This window comes from Halichoerus grypus, chromosome 3 (genome assembly GCF_964656455.1).
Source record: "Halichoerus grypus chromosome 3, mHalGry1.hap1.1, whole genome shotgun sequence".
In the NCBI taxonomy this organism is placed as follows: domain Eukaryota; kingdom Metazoa; phylum Chordata; class Mammalia; order Carnivora; family Phocidae; genus Halichoerus; species Halichoerus grypus.
The window spans coordinates 34089485-34106329 of NC_135714.1; the positions used below are offsets into that span (position 1 = coordinate 34089485).

At 41.2% G+C, this 16845-nt stretch overlaps 1 protein-coding gene across 5 annotated transcripts in view; it reads left to right on the top strand.

The window, feature by feature from the left end:
- Positions 1-16845, top strand: part of LIMCH1 (LIM and calponin homology domains 1) — a 318240-nt gene that overhangs the window by 114121 nt on the left and 187274 nt on the right. For all 5 annotated transcript variants that reach the window (XM_036076942.2, XM_036076952.2, XM_036076955.2 and 2 more), the window contains exon 2: positions 10316-10386. In XM_036076942.2, coding sequence (XP_035932835.2) covers positions 10316-10386 — 71 coding nt within the window. The remainder of the gene's footprint in view (positions 1-10315; positions 10387-16845) is intronic.

Sequence of the window (16845 nt, forward strand, 5' to 3'; positions counted from 1 at the left end):
GTACCCAGCACCTACAAACCCAGATCCATCTGGCTAATGTGCCTCAGCTACACTCTTTCTCCTGAGCACTATTTCCGAAAAAAATTGCAACCACCTGGTTTAGACACTGAGGTTGTGGATTTTTCCCCCTCCTTGGATATATGGCTTGGGGGAAAAAGTAATAGAACTTCCAAGCAGTATTAAATATCCTACTAGATGGTTTCCACTTAGGATTTGTAACCTCTCCCAACCTCATAAAACAGGCTCCTGTTTTAAAGACACGGGAACAGGCTTGGAGAAATAAAGCCATTTGTCCAGTGTCACATAACTCCTGAGTGTCAGACCTGAAATTTGGACTCAGATTTACCTAATTCAGAGGTTTTATACTTCAATGTGCTGAGGACCGGATGATAGTTCCATACACTGATTTGCCAAAATTAGCCTGAACTGAAATATTTATTTAAGGAACAAAACATGACACCCAGGTAAAAATAACACCATGGCTGAAGCATATCTCTGCTCCTTGCAGTGGAGACAACACATATAACCCAGAAGCACTCCACTAGCCCACTTTCTTTCTGGACTCTTCTTTCTCTTTGCTCTCAAATCAATCACTAACACTTGATGTTGTGTTAAAGCTCACTTTGAGTGTTGTCTGTCTTTGCAGCTTCTGTTCTGTGTCTTCATAAGGCCGGGACAACTTGAGGATGTGCAAACACAGTTCCTGCTAACCCCACTCACATGTTCCTGGACTGACCATTTTCCATGCCTACAGCGTACAATGGGTAGATCAGAGGATTTAATGCTCCCAGGGTGCTTTTGAGCGTGCCTGGATTCTTAATTAGATCTCTCTCTCTGTTTTTTTTTTAGTGGAGTCTGTCAATCTGTGGCTATAAACAGCCGCCTTCTGGTTTTCTGATGACATGATGAAAATATAAATGGATTCTGCAGATTGCATTTTATTATCCTCAATATTAAGCAGTTAGATCTAGTGCTGGAGAGGATCATGGTCTGATCATGTTGATTAAATCATCCCAGGCCTGGACTTCTGTGCTGTTTCTTTGCCAACCCAAACTGAATGGATAGAAGAAGCAATTGTTATTAGAGAGAGTATAGCGGTGTAAATGCTGCAAGAAGACGTGCCTTCCGAAGGCAGTGCGGTGGGGCAGTGAAGCCTGGATTCTAGTCGCATCCTTGCTGATAGCCAGCTGCATGACCTGGAGCAAGTCACTTAATGGGCAGGACATTATTTGTCTCATCTGTGACATGAAGGGGTTGTGGTTATGACTTGGACTTATTTTGGTGTTGTGAGAAGGGACGCAGGATGACTCGATGGCAACATTGCTGGATGCTGCGTGGGAGGTGGCCTGGGGAGGGGCCACGGCAGGAGCAGAGAGGGCAGGGGGGCAGCTGCTGCTGTCATCTCGCCGAGAGGCAGCCGAGACTCAGGCTAGTGTGGTGCTGCAGAGACAGGGGGAAAAGAGCAGGTCTAGACTGCATTTGGAGGGACAAACCTTGCTCTTCTCATTGCTCTCGGGTCAGGGGACCCATGTCACCAATTTTGTTTTGATCTTGGTAAGTGTGAAATGTGCATTAGGTAAGTTATTGTATGTGACATGTTTGAAGGCATGGGACTGCCCAGGGGAGGGGAGTGTGTGGCTAGAGAGAGGCCAAAAGCAAAGCGAGGAAAGGAGAAAAGAGCCATGTTGCACAGGTAGGCAATGACTGAGGAAGACATATGTACGGCAACAGGGAAGAGCTATTTTACCGAATGAGGTAGGAGGAAAAGCAGGGGTGTCTGGCCGTGGGGGCGGCCTACAAGATGCAAGTGGTCCAGGCAGGGGGGAGTGGTTGACTCTCAAGCTACTGAGACCTTGATGCCCATCAACTGAGGTGTCTCTGTGGATCAGACAATGTGGTGATAAGAGAATTCAAGGGGAGAACCAGGAAAGCGTGGCATCATCCACGGTCAGGCAGGAAAGACCTGTAAAGAGTATTGGAAAGAGAGAAATCAATAATGGGATCTAATTCTAGTATTGTTGCCAGTGTCGACGATGAGATTTATTGAACTCTGGCTGTGGCTCAGGCACTGTGGGAAGGGTGTGGCAAACACCGATTCATTGACTCTTGATGCAAACCTTGGGGATAGGTACAAGTATCATTTTGTACGTAGGGAGGCTGAGGGTTGATAGAAGTTCATTAATCTACTTGTAATTTAGCTTGTGCTTGTGGAGCTCAGAGTCAGACTCATGGGTCTCAACTCAACCCTATAAGAATTTTCAGGGAATTAAAAGTGGATAGCTTGGAGGCCCCTGAGCTATGGTGATTAAGGGCAATGGGTGCTAGATACTCATTCAGGGAGTTTGGACTGTGAAAAGAAGGAGAAAAACAGGATAGTTAAAGGGGCTGGTTTGAATTAGGGTTCTTAGGAAGAGAGGGATTGCATGCTACCGGCAGGGAGATGAAGACTGCTGTGGGCCAAGGGGTAAGGTAAGGACCCGGGGGTGGGAAGGGATGGCATCCAGAGCCTTGACAGAGGAAAGAGAAAGTGTATTTCTTCCTTTTGAGGAAAGGATGAAAAGATAAGGGTAGAAACCATATACAGAGGAATGTGTATGGGGTTAGGGGCAGTGGTCCTAAAGGTTTGGCCAGACAGTTTCCATCACACTATGATTACAAAAGTGAGGTCATTGTATATCAATGGGGATGGTAGAGCCCTCGAGGAAGTAATTGAGAGCAACAAGCAAAATGTCATTTTGGGACTGTCTCTTTAGGAATGAAGAATTAGTGGGGAATGGGGAGAATGATTGCCAAAGAACCGCTTCCTTGCCCCCATCTTCTGGGGTGTCTTTTTGTTTTAGGATCAAGGTCAACCCATAGCTCTGACACACAGATCCTTTACTTCTGGGCCATGCCCACCCTGACACCTCATGCCCTCTCACCCTCTCCACCTGCCTCCTTGCTGTGCTCAGCCCTTAGAACTTTTCCTCTTTGCTCAAAGAAACCTTTGTGCAGGTGTTTGTCTTGGGCAGAGAGAGTTCATTCTTTTGCTCAGATGCTGCACAGTATCGTGCTTAGGAATAGGAACTCTGCAGTCACACTACTTGGGGTTCAATCCTGGCTCTACTATTTGTTAGTTTTGTCTCCTTCAGTACCTTACTGAACCTCTCTGTGTCTAGGTTTCCTTGACTTGACAGTGGAACTAATAATAATAATAGGATCCACCTCACTAGGTTTCTATGAGGATTAAATAAAACAATATTTGGATTTGGCAAGCTTTTAGAACAGAGAGGACATATGGTAGTTGGTATATGAGTGTGAACTGTTAACATGCAACTGTTCCTTCAGTCATGCAATTTGTGTTAATTGCTCTTGTAGATCTGTGTCCATATTTCTCTTCCAACACCTACTGTACCGTTTGATCTTTCCCCCCTGGATTGTGGATTCTTCCTGGGTAGGGTACAGATTTTATTATTTTGGTCTCACATGCACACCTATGACATTGCCTGGCACGAAATGGGTATTCAGTAGATGATTGATTGGTTGATCGCTAATTCTATTTCAGATGAGTATGATTTATGATTGTTTATGAAGAGTTTCCATAGAAACTTGATTTGATTTTTCTAGCAACCCCACGAAGAAGACAGAAGTAGCAATGGATTTATTTCCCAGTAAATGTGAAAAATAAGAGCAACTCTGTTCTGCTTTATTTTACAGTTTAAGTGTAAAAATATGCAGAAATGTCCTTTTATTAAATAAGTCAAATATGATCAGAAGAGAAGGGAGTATAATGAGCCACAAGTAATCTTCTTCAGTGAATTTTAAAGAGGTATTATTTTTCATTTACTGTTTATAGGAGGAAATCACAACCTTCTGAAAGCATACCTTTTTTTTTTTTTTTTATTCAACAGATATTTATTGAGTATCTACTGTGAGCCAAGTACTTTTCTAGGCACAGAGTATACAACAGTGAAGAAAACAAGTAAAATTTCCCACTCTCACGTTACTGGGTGGAGTTGGGCAATAAACAAAATAAAAATGTAATATGAAGTGTACTTATTTTTGTACAATTTAGAGAAAATATCTATGTCTTTCAAAAGTTAAGTCAAAATATATTAAATTCTATATTTTTTTCAGTTGCTTGAACCCAGGGACCATCATTTTGTCAGGTAATAGAATCTCCTCTCTTAAGATCATTATAATAGGGTTTCCAACATTTATTTAAAATCCTCTTTAGACCTGCAGTTTATTGGTGGACTGCAGTTTGTCCGCCAGATTGCTTTAAAAAAACAACAACTGAAGATGAATGAAAATGTTTCTGAAATACAGTTTGTATAAATGATAATGAACAGGCTGAGAGACTGATTCTTGGCAGTCTTTGACTATTCATGGCAATTACTTAATAACAGTGGTAACAAAGTAATTAGCAAAGTGTAGCATTTTGATATAATGTGTTACATTATAAACACATCATGAAAATATTACCATAAATTTGTGTGGTTTTTTTTATTAGACTGTTTCTTTTCAGTTCTCCATATTTCAGTTATTTGAATGGTTTAGAGCAGTGCCATTGACATGAACAGACTCAGAAACATAATGACCTTTTAGTTCATTGAGAAGGAAATCAAATACAGATGAGCTTACTTAATAATTACTTGCATAAAAATAGTGTGATGACACATTGTGATGTCCTTTTGCTTCTGCTTTTGGTTTAATTGCTAAAGTAGGTGAAAGTGTTTCTTTTCCTTTAAAACTATCAATGTTCTGGTAAGTTATCCATTCTTGAGTATTTTAATCTGACACTTACAGCATGTCCCTCCATTGCTGTAAATAACAAATATTTTAGATAGTAATGAAAGTGAATTAAACCTGAACCATAAAGCAAGGAAAGAAATCTGATATTGGGCTTTACTGAATGACACACAAGGCATGGTTGGTGACATAGCTACCACCATAAGTTCTGAGGATCTCTTTGAATGGGGAGATGTGCGCAAGTTCATTATGGCCACTCTTGAAATCGTGGTGTCCAATGGCTTGGTCAATATGTTCCTATTAGTTTTTTGTTTGTTTGTTGCTTGCTTGCTTGTTTTTCTGGTGAATGCCTTTAAGGAACGGTAGAAACTTTGGCTTTTACTATGAGTGAGATGGGGAGGTTTTGGGGGATTTTAAGTGGAATAGTGGCACAATCTAACTTTATGAGATTACCCTGGCTGCTCTTTTGAGAATAGAGGGAAGGGAGGCAAGGGTGGAGCACTGAGGCGAGTTAAGAGACTTATCCAGGTATAAGATGATGGTGGCTTGGAGTAGGTGGTAGAATGAGAAGTAGTTGGATTTTGGCTAAGTTCTGAAGGGAAAGTCAACAGAATTTGTTGGCGGGCGTGATTGGGTGTGAGAGATATGGGTCAAGTATCACAAAGCTGAACAGCTGCAAGGATGGAGTTACAATAATTAATTGATCAGATGGGTGAGGACCAGCAGGGTGTGGAGAGCAGGATTCGGGGGAAATGATAAAGTGTTCTTGACATTTCAAGCTGCTCTTCCACTGCTAGCCCTGGCCACTGCTAGCCCTGGATGCTCCTGAACCTGGGCTCTCTCCCCACCCATTCCACTCCCAGATCCCCATATCAGGCTCTCTTTAAGAGTTTTATTAGATCTTCCCATCCTGCTCAGTGTCCTTGGAGGGTCATCAGGAGCTCATGGCTTGGCTAGCACCTTGTCTGCAAGGTTACTGAGAGTCCTTAGTTGGGATCCAGGTGGGAAGGTTAGTGAAGAGTTTGGGCGGCTATTGTTCACTTCCCCTGCTCATGGACTTTTGGTAATGGTGGTTGATTCTTGGCAGCCATATTGTTTTTTTAATAGCAATGGCTTATGCTGTCATGAAGGGAACAGTAATTAACAGACTTTAGAGTTAAAATATACAATGTGTGACATTATAAACACATCATAAAAATGTTGTTGAGACAGGACATCCAGAATCCTGATCCCAGTGGATGGTCCTCCTTTTCTGATTCCGAACTGTTGGCTTGCTTTCTATGCTAGATCAGGGCTTTGTGAAATTTACTTTGCATATGAATCACATGGGGATCTTTTTGGATGCTCGTTCTGATTAAGTAGATCTTGTAGAGTGTAGGAGGAAGACTGATAGTCTGTATTTCTAACATTAATTTCAGGTGAAATTCTGCTGCTATTAGTCTAAGGACCTAACTCTTCAGTGGCATGGTCCTTGTTGAATTTCTGGAGTCTATTCAACTGTCGACCCTCTTAACCAAGATCTAGACACCTCTATGCTAAATAACTTGGGCTTGGAAGAAAGGATGGCATTAGGGTCAGTGGAGAGCAGTGAGAAGGCTATGCTGGGACCTAATGGACACAGGAGCAGGGAAGAAAGCAGAGGAAGAACAGAGGCAGAAATGAGCACCTTCTTCCATTTGCATGGTGCCTGTTCCCATCTCCATAACTGGCAGTCTAGGAAATTGAATTTAATCATACTACGCCTTGGAGGATGTTAATTAGCAGGCTGACTTGGGACTGTTAAATCTACTCGAAATTTTTTACTGGCTATGCGTCACATACAATATAATTTTAAATAGTACATGAGTATTTTTTTTAAAGATTTTATTTATTTATTTGACAGAGACAGAGATAGCGAGAGCAGGAACACAAGCAGCGGGAGTGGGAGAGGGAGAAGCAGGCTTCCCCCGAGGAGGGAGCCCGGTGTGGGACTCGATCCCAGGACCCTGGGATCACGACCTGAGCCGAAGGCAGATGCTTAACGACTGAGCCACCCAGGCACCCAATAGCACATGAGTATTTTAAGTAGTCGATGGACCACCCATATTTTTTATAACCTTAATAGTCCTGTTAACTTCTGTTTATGGTATGAATTTGGTTATCTGCTTTCCTCTCAGTCTGTGAGCCTTCTGCATGCAGTGATCATGTCTCATTTGTGTTTTGGTCTCTAGGCCCTGCGCATCATCATGGCTCAATAAATGGAGAGGGGCCTGGGTTATCTTGGCCAGAGATTCTGTAATAGATGTAGGTAAACTCTCTTGGGTCTCAATGTTAGCATCATTGGTGCTAGAACATAATAATTTTAACAAAAATATAAAGACCTGGGGGGAAAATGTTTTCAGAATCTTCTAATCACTTCTTGGTGAATAAAGGTTAGTTTTATAGATAATATTAGTGGTGCTTTGAGAATATAAGTTAGGACTAATAGATTCAGGAAAGAAAATGCTAAATTGTTCAAAGTCTGCATTTAAAATCTTAGCTTTTTAAAGGAGATCTTTCCTAATTTCTTTATTTTAGGAAAAAAGCTAGATATTTGCAAACTGTAAATACAAACTACTTTTTATCCTTTTTCTCACCTTCCCTTAAGTAAGAATGAGAAGATATTAACAAAGGACTATTTTTCTTTTTTCCCTTTTTCTTCCTTTCTCTTCCTTCATTTCTTTCTTTCTTTCAGGAAAGGTTTAGGAAAATAGAGAAAATTTAAAGAAGAAGATAAAAATCACACCTGCTTCCCACCATGAAGAGATTGTCATATTTTCTGTGTGTGTGTACGCATGTGTGTACATGTATCTGAATCTGTCCATTTTGCAAAATTTTTGTCTGGTTTTGGAATCAGGGTAACACTGGCCTGATAGAATGAATTGGGAAGTATGCTTTCCTCTTCAATTGTCTGGAATAGTTTGTGTAGAATTACATTATTTCTTCCTTATATATTTGTTGTAATTTACCAGATAAACCTTCTGGGACTGACATTTTCTTTTGGGAAAGTTACCCATTTCTTTGTTGAATGAACTTGGGTTGTTTGTGTCAAGAAATTTATCCAGTTCATTTAAGTTGGTAAATATATTGAGATGAATTTATTTATAATATTCCCTGTTATCATTTTAATGTCTATAAAATCTGTAATGATGTCATCTCTGTCATTCCTTATGTTGGTAATTTCTGTCTTTCTTTTTTGTCTAAAAACCAAAGGTTGTCTGTTTTATTAGCTAAAGATTTATCAACCTGGCTAAATGTTTCCCAGTTTTATTGGTCTCAAGTAAATAGCTTTTGATTTCATTGATTTTTCTCTATTGCTCTTTGGTTTTCTATTTGATTTGATTTCAACTGATATAGTTTTTTCCCTTTTTTTCTACTTAATTTGGGCTTAATTTGCTTAAGGAAGAAGGAAAATTCATTGATTTGAGATATTCTTTTCTGATATAGGTGTTTTGTGCTATGCATTTCCCCAAAATACTGATTTAGTGTCTTTCCATACATTTTTACATAGCCATATTCTTTCACTACAAAATATATTCTAATTTCTTTTTATTTCTTCTTTGATCAGTGGGTTGTTTTTTACATTGTGTTACTTAGTTTAAAATTATTTGGAGATTTTTTCCCAGAGATGTTTCTGTTGTTAATTTCTAATTTAATTCCATTGTGGTCAGATGGCATGCTTTTTTTGTGAATTGAATTCTTTCAAGTTTATAAATAAAATGACTTTCTCTTGTTTACTGACACAGAAGTTGTTCTATCTCAGTACATGTTCATTGGGAACTTAAGAAGAAAAAATATGTATTCTGCCCTTGTAGGGTGAAGTATTGTTGAAATATAAGTTAAGTCAATTTGGTTGACAGTGTTGTTCAAGTCTTCTATATCCTTATTGATTTTTTGTTTGCTTGTTCTGTAAGTTATGGGAGAGAGATAATATATTTCTGCCTCTAGTTTTGAATTTGTCTATTTCTCCTTGCAGATCTGTTTTGGCTTTTGTATTTTGAAGTTTTTATTACATATAAAAATGTTTAGGATTTTTTGATCTTCCTGATTAGCTAAACCCTTTGTCATTATGAAATGACTTTCTCTGTCCTTGGTATTCTTTGTTCTAAAAGTTTCTTTGTTTGATATTAATACCCAGTTTTTAAAAATTAACATTAGCAAGTTATTATCTTATTCCTTTCTTCCATTTTTAACCTATTTCTTTTTTTTTTTTTTTTTTTTAAGATTTTATTTATGTATTTGACAGAGAGAGACACAGTGAGAGAAGGAACACAAGCAGGGGGAGTGGGAGAGGGAGAAGCAGGCTTCCCGCTGAGCAGGGAGCCCGATGCGGACCCTGAGATCATGACCTGAGCCTAAGGCAGACGCTCAATGACTGAGCCACCCAGGCGCCCCTAACCTACTTCTATCTTTATATTTAAAGTGCATTTCTCCTAGGCAGCACATTGTTCGGTCTTGCTTTTTTTCCATTATGACAATCTCTGTCTTTTAACTGGGGATGTTTAGGCCATTTATATTTAATGCACTTATAGATATGCTTAGGTTTAAGTCTATGGTATTGTTATTTACTTTTTATTTATTTCATCTATTCTGTATTCTCTTTTCCTCTTTTTTCTTTTTGCCTTTTTTAATTGTTAAGAGTATTTTTGGGTCTCCTGGGTGGCTCAGTTGTTAAGCGTCTGCCTTCGGCTCAGGTCATGATCGCAGGGTCCTGGGATCAAGCCCTGTGTTGGGCTCCCTGCTCCGCAGGAAGCCTGCTTCTCCCTCTCCCACTCCCTCTGCTTGTGTTCCCTCTCTCGCTGTCTTTCTCTCTGCCAAATAAATAAATAAAATCTTTAAAAAAAAGAGTATTTTTTATGATTCCATTTTATCTCCCTTCTAAACTTGTTAACTATAACTTATTTTGCTACTTTAGAGGTTGCTTTAGGGTTTTATAGTATGCATATTTATCTGGCATACTGCAGATAGTCAATATACTTATTGAATGAACCAATGAGTGCCCTGGTGCCTAGGTCAAAGGGCTGCTGAGAGCCAGAGGTATCAAGAATCAGTCCTATGCTATTAGTCATGCTTTTCCAGATTTTATTTTCCTCTTTCACACCAAGTTATTATGGATATTGGCTCTAGTATTCCTGTCTTGATGTTTGTCTTTTGAGGTTAGGTGTCTGTACCTACCCGCATCTGTCCCCTTAATGTTTTAACAAATAGATACTTTATCCTTAGGTGGAGCCTTCTGCAGGCTTTTTTGAACGTGTGTGTTGAGGCTGTGACCTTGACCTATCGTGGCCAAGCCCCAAAAGTAACTTCCTTATCAGGAAGAACAGACACTTTTTGAGCTATTGGGTAGGAAAAAGCTTCAAAATAATGGTCTAAATTTAAGATTAGCTGATCTCAGCAAACTACACAAGGAAAGGAAATTCAGACCTAACAGATTTTCCCCATTCTTGGAATGCCACCAATTATTTGAAGCCTCTTAAATGTTAAAAAAAAAAAAAAAATCATTGATCTTCCTGATTAAAAAAGAAAATTTTATGCTTTTTCTCTCTCTCTCTCTTTTTTTTTCCAGCAAGTAACGGGCAGAAGTTTTGGTGATAAAGATTTTCGGACAGGATTAGAAAATGGAATCCTTCTCTGCGAGTAAGTATAGCCTATTATTCAGTTGGTTTTAGTCAAGAAAAATCATTAATGCCATTCAGTTCATCTGTAAAAATTTGTATTTCATTTCGAATTTATTCACAGTTTGATTCTGAAATTTTTAAAAATCACTGGGCTAGGCAGTACACGTAAGTAGGTGAGGGACTTTTAGTGTATAGTAGGGAGTGGTGGGGACTGTGACAATTTCTAATTAGATAAAGAAGTATCTGGTAACTGCTGCTCAGCTCCAGCCAACATTTACAATGTAGGAATCTGGGCCCCAGGTAATGGGAAGGATGTGGACCCAACTGTAGTAAAAGTAGCAGCTTTTCTCCCCCTTTCCCCCCAAACAAAAGCAGTTTGTGCCAAGTGAAAGCAATGCATCTACTTACTTACAACATCTTAAAACATGACAGATGATACGCCTCACTGGGCTTGCTCCCTGATGTATTTTGGATATATTCAATTTGTGCTATTGGCAAATTTCAAACATGAACAATAACTGCAATGTTTAGTTTTTATGTTTTGAACCCTGATTTTGTCATAAAGTACTGCTGTGATGATGGATTCAAGAGCTTTCTGTGAAGTGGTTCTAGACACAAAATAAGCAAACACCTTAACACTTACAGGTGGATGAACATATCCTTTAAGATCTCAAATTTTGAATTTAATAGGTTCTGTAATTTGGATCGTACCTTTTGTTCTATTGAAGTGAAATGTACACACAGGAAATGCACAGCTCCAAATACACAGTCCGATGGGGTTTGAGAACTGTGTCCATGCATGTAGCCGACACCCTGATCAAGAAAGAGGACAGCAGGTGCCCTCCCGTCCCTTCCCAATCCATCTCCACCACCTCTAGAAAAGCACTGTTCTCATGTCCATCACCATAACATTTATTTGCCTTATATCTTGAACTTTATGTAAGTGAAATTACATAGAATGAGTGCACTCTTATTTTGGCGACTTCCAGAATATTGTTTGGGACCCACTGAAGTAGTTGAAAGACTTTGGGTTTTGGAACCTGAGAACTAGAAACTCAAGTCTTAAATCATTTAACCTCCTTGAGTCTCAATTTTTCTATCTAAAATGGTAATAAAAAAGTGCTAACTTTTGCCTATTTCATAAACTTTTTGTGAATTTCAACAGGATAGTGTGGATGAGGTGCTTTAAAAAATTACATTTGCCACACAAATGTTAATTATTGTGCAGCACTGCTCAACACAGTTCACGCCAGCGATTTTTCCTGCTCCCACTGTCCTTTTTCCTTCAAAGGGAAATTTACATGCCCTGATTGCCACTTCCATGCATTCCTTCCTGTGGAGCCTCTTCTCTCTTCTCATACTTTACTTCCTTCATTTCCTCTTTTCCCTTTATTAAGTCTAAATTAGAGCTCATCTCTTAGATAAACCATAATTAGTTTAGCATCTCACCAGGAACAAACTCCAGGCAGACTCCAAACATTTCCCTTATGTTCTAACACCTGCTTCTCCAATGATTCTGGGCTTAGCCTTCTCCTGATGTTAACAGACTAGCCATAGTCTGATCTAATATATGTGCATTGTACTCTCTTAACTCTGTTGAAGTGGGTCTTTGGTACCAATTTTTGTATACCTAACATTTGCTCCAAAGATTCTTGTAGGCGTTCACCTCTCCACTATACTCCCATGAATAAATCTGTCAGGGAGTAGTATTGCCTGCCAGACTTTGGATGGAGCAGGTTCATCTGAAGATGAGGCTCTGGGTCTAGAGACTTTGCATGCATAGAACTTGCTTCTTGGGGCGCCTGGGTGGCTCAGTCGGTTAAGCGTCTGCCTTCGGCTCAGGTCATGATCCCAAGGTCCTGGGATCAAGCCCCACATCAGGCTCCCTGCTCAGCGGAGATCTGCTTCTCCCTCTCCCTCTGCCCGGCCCCCCTGCTTGTGTGCTCTCTCTCTCTCTCAAATAAATAAATAAAATCTTAAAAAAAAAAAAAAAGAACTTGCTTCTTACCTAGATGAAGAGGTTGAGTTAGAGGATGGAGTCTGTCATGTGAGCAATGGCACTCTCGGTGGCCTTTTTCAAGCACGTTAATGAATGTTAGGGTTGTTTAGGGGCGGGGCTTGGTTCTAGGCCATGGTTAGGAAACATTATGGTTAGACAAGAGGGAGGCACAGATTATAGCCAGGGGCCTCTTTAAATAAATAAAGGGTTTGGATTGCCGACAGCCAAGAGTGAAGCGAAGGGAACTGGCCAACACGGAGGCTTGGACAAGTGTTGCTGACTGGGTACATAGGCCAAAACTCAAGATAAGTGAGTTACTGTCTAAGTCTTCTACCCGTGGAGGATTAGACTCACTGGTGTAGTTGAAGGAGGCTGAGGGCCAGGGAGGGTCAAGTCCTGGCTTCCCTGTGGGACTCCAGCTGGCTGCCCCGGCAAAGAGTTTGCTAAGCTGGAATGAACTGCGTCGGTAGCCTGGGGCAAGGAGAGCCATTACCTGAGCCTCAGCCAGGGCCTTTGAGGGAAAGCTGGGTCAGCAGCTGGAGAAACCAGATGCAAATACATTTCTAAGTCCAGGAGCCACGGAGCATGAGAAGCAAAGGCATGGCCCTGGAGCTGAATGCACTGAAGGTTGGGAGCAATGGAGGAGCGAGATTTTTCCCTCCTCTTTGGTTGGGGCAGAGGAATGGGGAGGTTTTTTCTGAGCTGAAAGGTACCGTGCTGCTGCAGCCTGAGAGTAGCAGGTGTGTTTCCTGAGACTTGTATCCAGAGACCAGTCTGGCAAGGAGGGGACTTACAGTGTTCCAGGGGTGGAGTTGGTTGATGGCAAGGACCCCAAAAGGCAGGAAACTCAGTTTGGAGGCTCCCAGACAGTGGATCCATACAGGTTTTAGACACCTGTCTTTGGAGAGTAGATGAGAATGCATCAGGCTGTGCCACTCTTTAGAACCAGAGGGAATTTTGTGGATGCTGGTGATTAAGGGGTTCTAACTCAAAACCTCCACCCATGTAGCAACATTTAACAATGTAAGAAGAACTCCCTATAATTTCAAATTTCGAAAACTAGCAATTCAGCTCTTCTGAGATTAAGGCTTTCATAACATACAGCCCTCTTTTTAAAAATTGTTGGGGCTTTTCAACTTTGTATTATTCTGAACAGAAGCCCAGTTGGTGTCTTGTAATAGTGTTATGACCCCAGCTGAAAAATCCACGACGGCCTCAGTGAATGATTCCTTTTGTTCAACAAACTCTCATCTTTTTGTGTGAGTTAGATCGGCTCTAAAGGGTGGTTGCAACTGGAGAGACATCATGCTCTTTGTTCACTAAACATTTCCTGAGTTGTTTGTGAGTCTGAAAAAAATCCATAGTCGTCGTCAAACAGAGGGCATCCTTCTGGTCCTGGGGTCTGATTTTTTTTTCTTGCCAAACTTTCATGTGGCCTGTAAGGACTATCATCATACCCATTTTACAAAGGAATTAAGTGGGGCACAGAGGATTAAATCACTTGTCTAAGATTATTCAGATAAGAAAGATTTACATTCAGAAGTCTGATTTCTTAGCTTTTACTCTTAACAGCTGTCCTGTGCCTACAATTGAGGTTTTAATGGGAGAGAAAAGAAAGAGGTTTGGGGTTGGTGATGTTGGCATGGGATTGGTGCCAGAAAACGTCAAGTGTGGGGAGGAGGGCAGTACAGAGGATAGCCACTGGGTCTCAACTGGACAGAACATGAGGAAGGATGGCATGGGGTTGGTGGTCTTGGGATGGAAGCATCAAAGGCCTGGTGGGCCTTCTTCTTCTTTTTTTTTTTTTTTAAGATTATTTATTTTAGGGGCGCCTGGGTGGCTCAGTTATCAAGTGTCTGCCTTAGGCTCAGGTCATGATCCCAGGTCCTGGGATCGAGCCCTGCATCGGGCTACCTGCTCGGCGGGGAGCCTGCTTCTCCCTCTCCCACTCCCCCTGTTTGTGTTCCCTCTCTTGCTGTGTCTCTCTCTGTCAAATAAATAAATAAAATCTTTAAAAAAAAATAAAGATTATTTATTTGAGAGAGAGAGAGAGAGAGAGAGAGAGAGAGAGAGAGACCACGAGTGGGGGGAGGGGCAGAGGGAGAGGAGAGAGACAATCTCCAGCAGACTCCCCACTGAGCATGGAGCCCGACATGGGGCTCGATCCCAGGCACTGAGATCATGACCTGAACTGAAATCAAAGTTGGACGCTTAACTGACTGAGCCACCCAGGTGCCCCTGGTGGTCCTTCTTAAGACAAGGAGGCAAGTCCAGTAAGAGTGAAAGCATGAGAGAGCTGAGAGGATAAGGAGGCTGTAGTCTGGGGAGAAGGTAGGGGTTTCTGTTTTCTTAGGTAGAGCCGTCAGACTAGGTGAGACAAAGGGGAGGGCTGGATGTGTACTAAAGACTACAGAGACAAGGGAGAAAAGACCGGCGCCTCCAGGCAGCACGGAAGGTGGAAACTGAGTAGCATCAGAGTCGTCCTGGGTGCTCTTTCGCTCTGCCTGGGAAGTGCAGTACCCATGGCTTTGCACGGGCTTGCCCGGAGTGCTGTGATACTTACGCAGGAACGTATAACTTACAGCAAGAGCAAGTACAGACTAGACCGCATGTGCCAAGGAGAATTACAGTAGATATGTTTTGCTATCATCATTTTGCTCTTCCTCGGTTGTTTTTGCCAACTGTGTATACTTGAAGCTTGGAGGTCAAATGCCCAAATGATGTGAGTCCTCTGTGGAGCAGTAAATAAAATGTCTGGGGTCAAAATGTGAGCAGGCTGCAAATGTGTGACAAGTGTCATGCTGTTAGAAATGTTAACCAAATACGGCATGATGTCCTGGAGGACTTCAGGGTTTAAAAGGAAGGCTGCAAACAATCATTCCCTAAGGAAGACCCTCCCAGGACAGTCACTGATGACTGGTCATCTCCTTCCCAACACCCAGAGCAGACGGTTTTGAAATAAATCCAGAAAGGAAAGTTTCTGACTGGTTTTCCTGACTCTGACTTTATTATTTAGGTAGAACTCTGTGGAATTCTGTCCATACCAGGGGTTGGCAACAAGCTTGGCCTGTTTTTGTCCTGGCTTTCTTTCTTGCTAAGGATGGTTTTTACATTTTAAAAGGGTTGGAAATGACACGAAACAAGAGTTTGTATATGGCTCCAAGAGCCTAGCATATTTACTGTCTGGTCCTTTACAGAAAAAGTTTGCCAGCCCATAAGGACTACGGGATAAATTTTAGATGTAATTGTTTACCCTCATAAAGTTAAGTAATTGAGTTTGGGCAGTACGAAAATGCTGTGTAGGAAAATAAAATAACTTTTTAGAGAAGGTTTTCTCAGGACTTTTCATAAGTCCCCCCCCAACTTTTTATTTTGAAAAAATTTCAAACTTATAGATAAGTGACAAGAATAATATAAGGATTCCGCATATACCTTACCTGCAACTAGAAGCAAATGGTTTAGGAAAAGAGAGGCCTATGGGAAAGAGATAAAGTAAGAATGGCAAAATGATCATACCGTTGACCCTTGAACAACATGGTTTGAACTGTGTGGGTCCACTTCTATGTGGACGTTTTCCATAAATACAGTCCAGTACTGCAAATGTATTTTCTCTTCCTTATGATTTTCTTAGTATTTTCTTTTCCCTAGCTGACTTTATTGTAGGAATACAGTATATAATAATAAAACATACAAAATATATGTTAATTGACTATCGATGTTATCGATAAGGTTTCTGGGCAACAGTAGGCTAATAGTTGGTAAGTTTTGGAGGAATCAGAAATTCTAGGTGGGTTTTCAACTGTGCAAGGGGTCAGCGCTCCTCCCCCCGCCCCCTGTGTTGTTCAAGGGGCAGCTCCCACGGCATCTCGTTCTAGGGTGTGTGCTCTGCTGTCTTCTCTGTAGTTTGATTTCTCATCCTCCCGCACACTCTTTACTTTCTTTTTTGTTACCATCCAAAGATGTACATTTAAGAAAAGCCAGTTCTGATTCTTTTATGAGTGAGCACAGTGGAAAGTGAGTGGATTGGGAAAGCGCATAGGTTGAATCCTATGAAATTGTGTAAATAGCCGAAAACCGGTCAGAAAATGTGGTCTCATATGGTTCAACCTAGTTAACAGCTCACGTTGTCGGTATGTGTCCATGTGTCCTCGCGCCACTTACCTGACCTCCCAGAGCCCCAGTTTCCTTAGCTGTAACCAAAATAATTGTACCTGATTAAGAGGGTTGATCTGAGGATTAAATGAATTGATCATATGGATACATCTCTTTGTTCAGTGCTTGGAAGGTAGCAGGCCCTTAACTGTTAACTGTGGTTCCCTTTGTCTATGAAATGGGGAAGTCCCTACCTCCTCAGGTCCCTGAGAGAGTCCGGTAAGAGTACTGCAGAGCGCTCGGCAGTGTCTGGTGCTTGCTTGGCGCTCTGGACCCCTAGCTGTTCTCATTATGATTGTTGGAAACAGGCCCAAAGTCAATTATGAA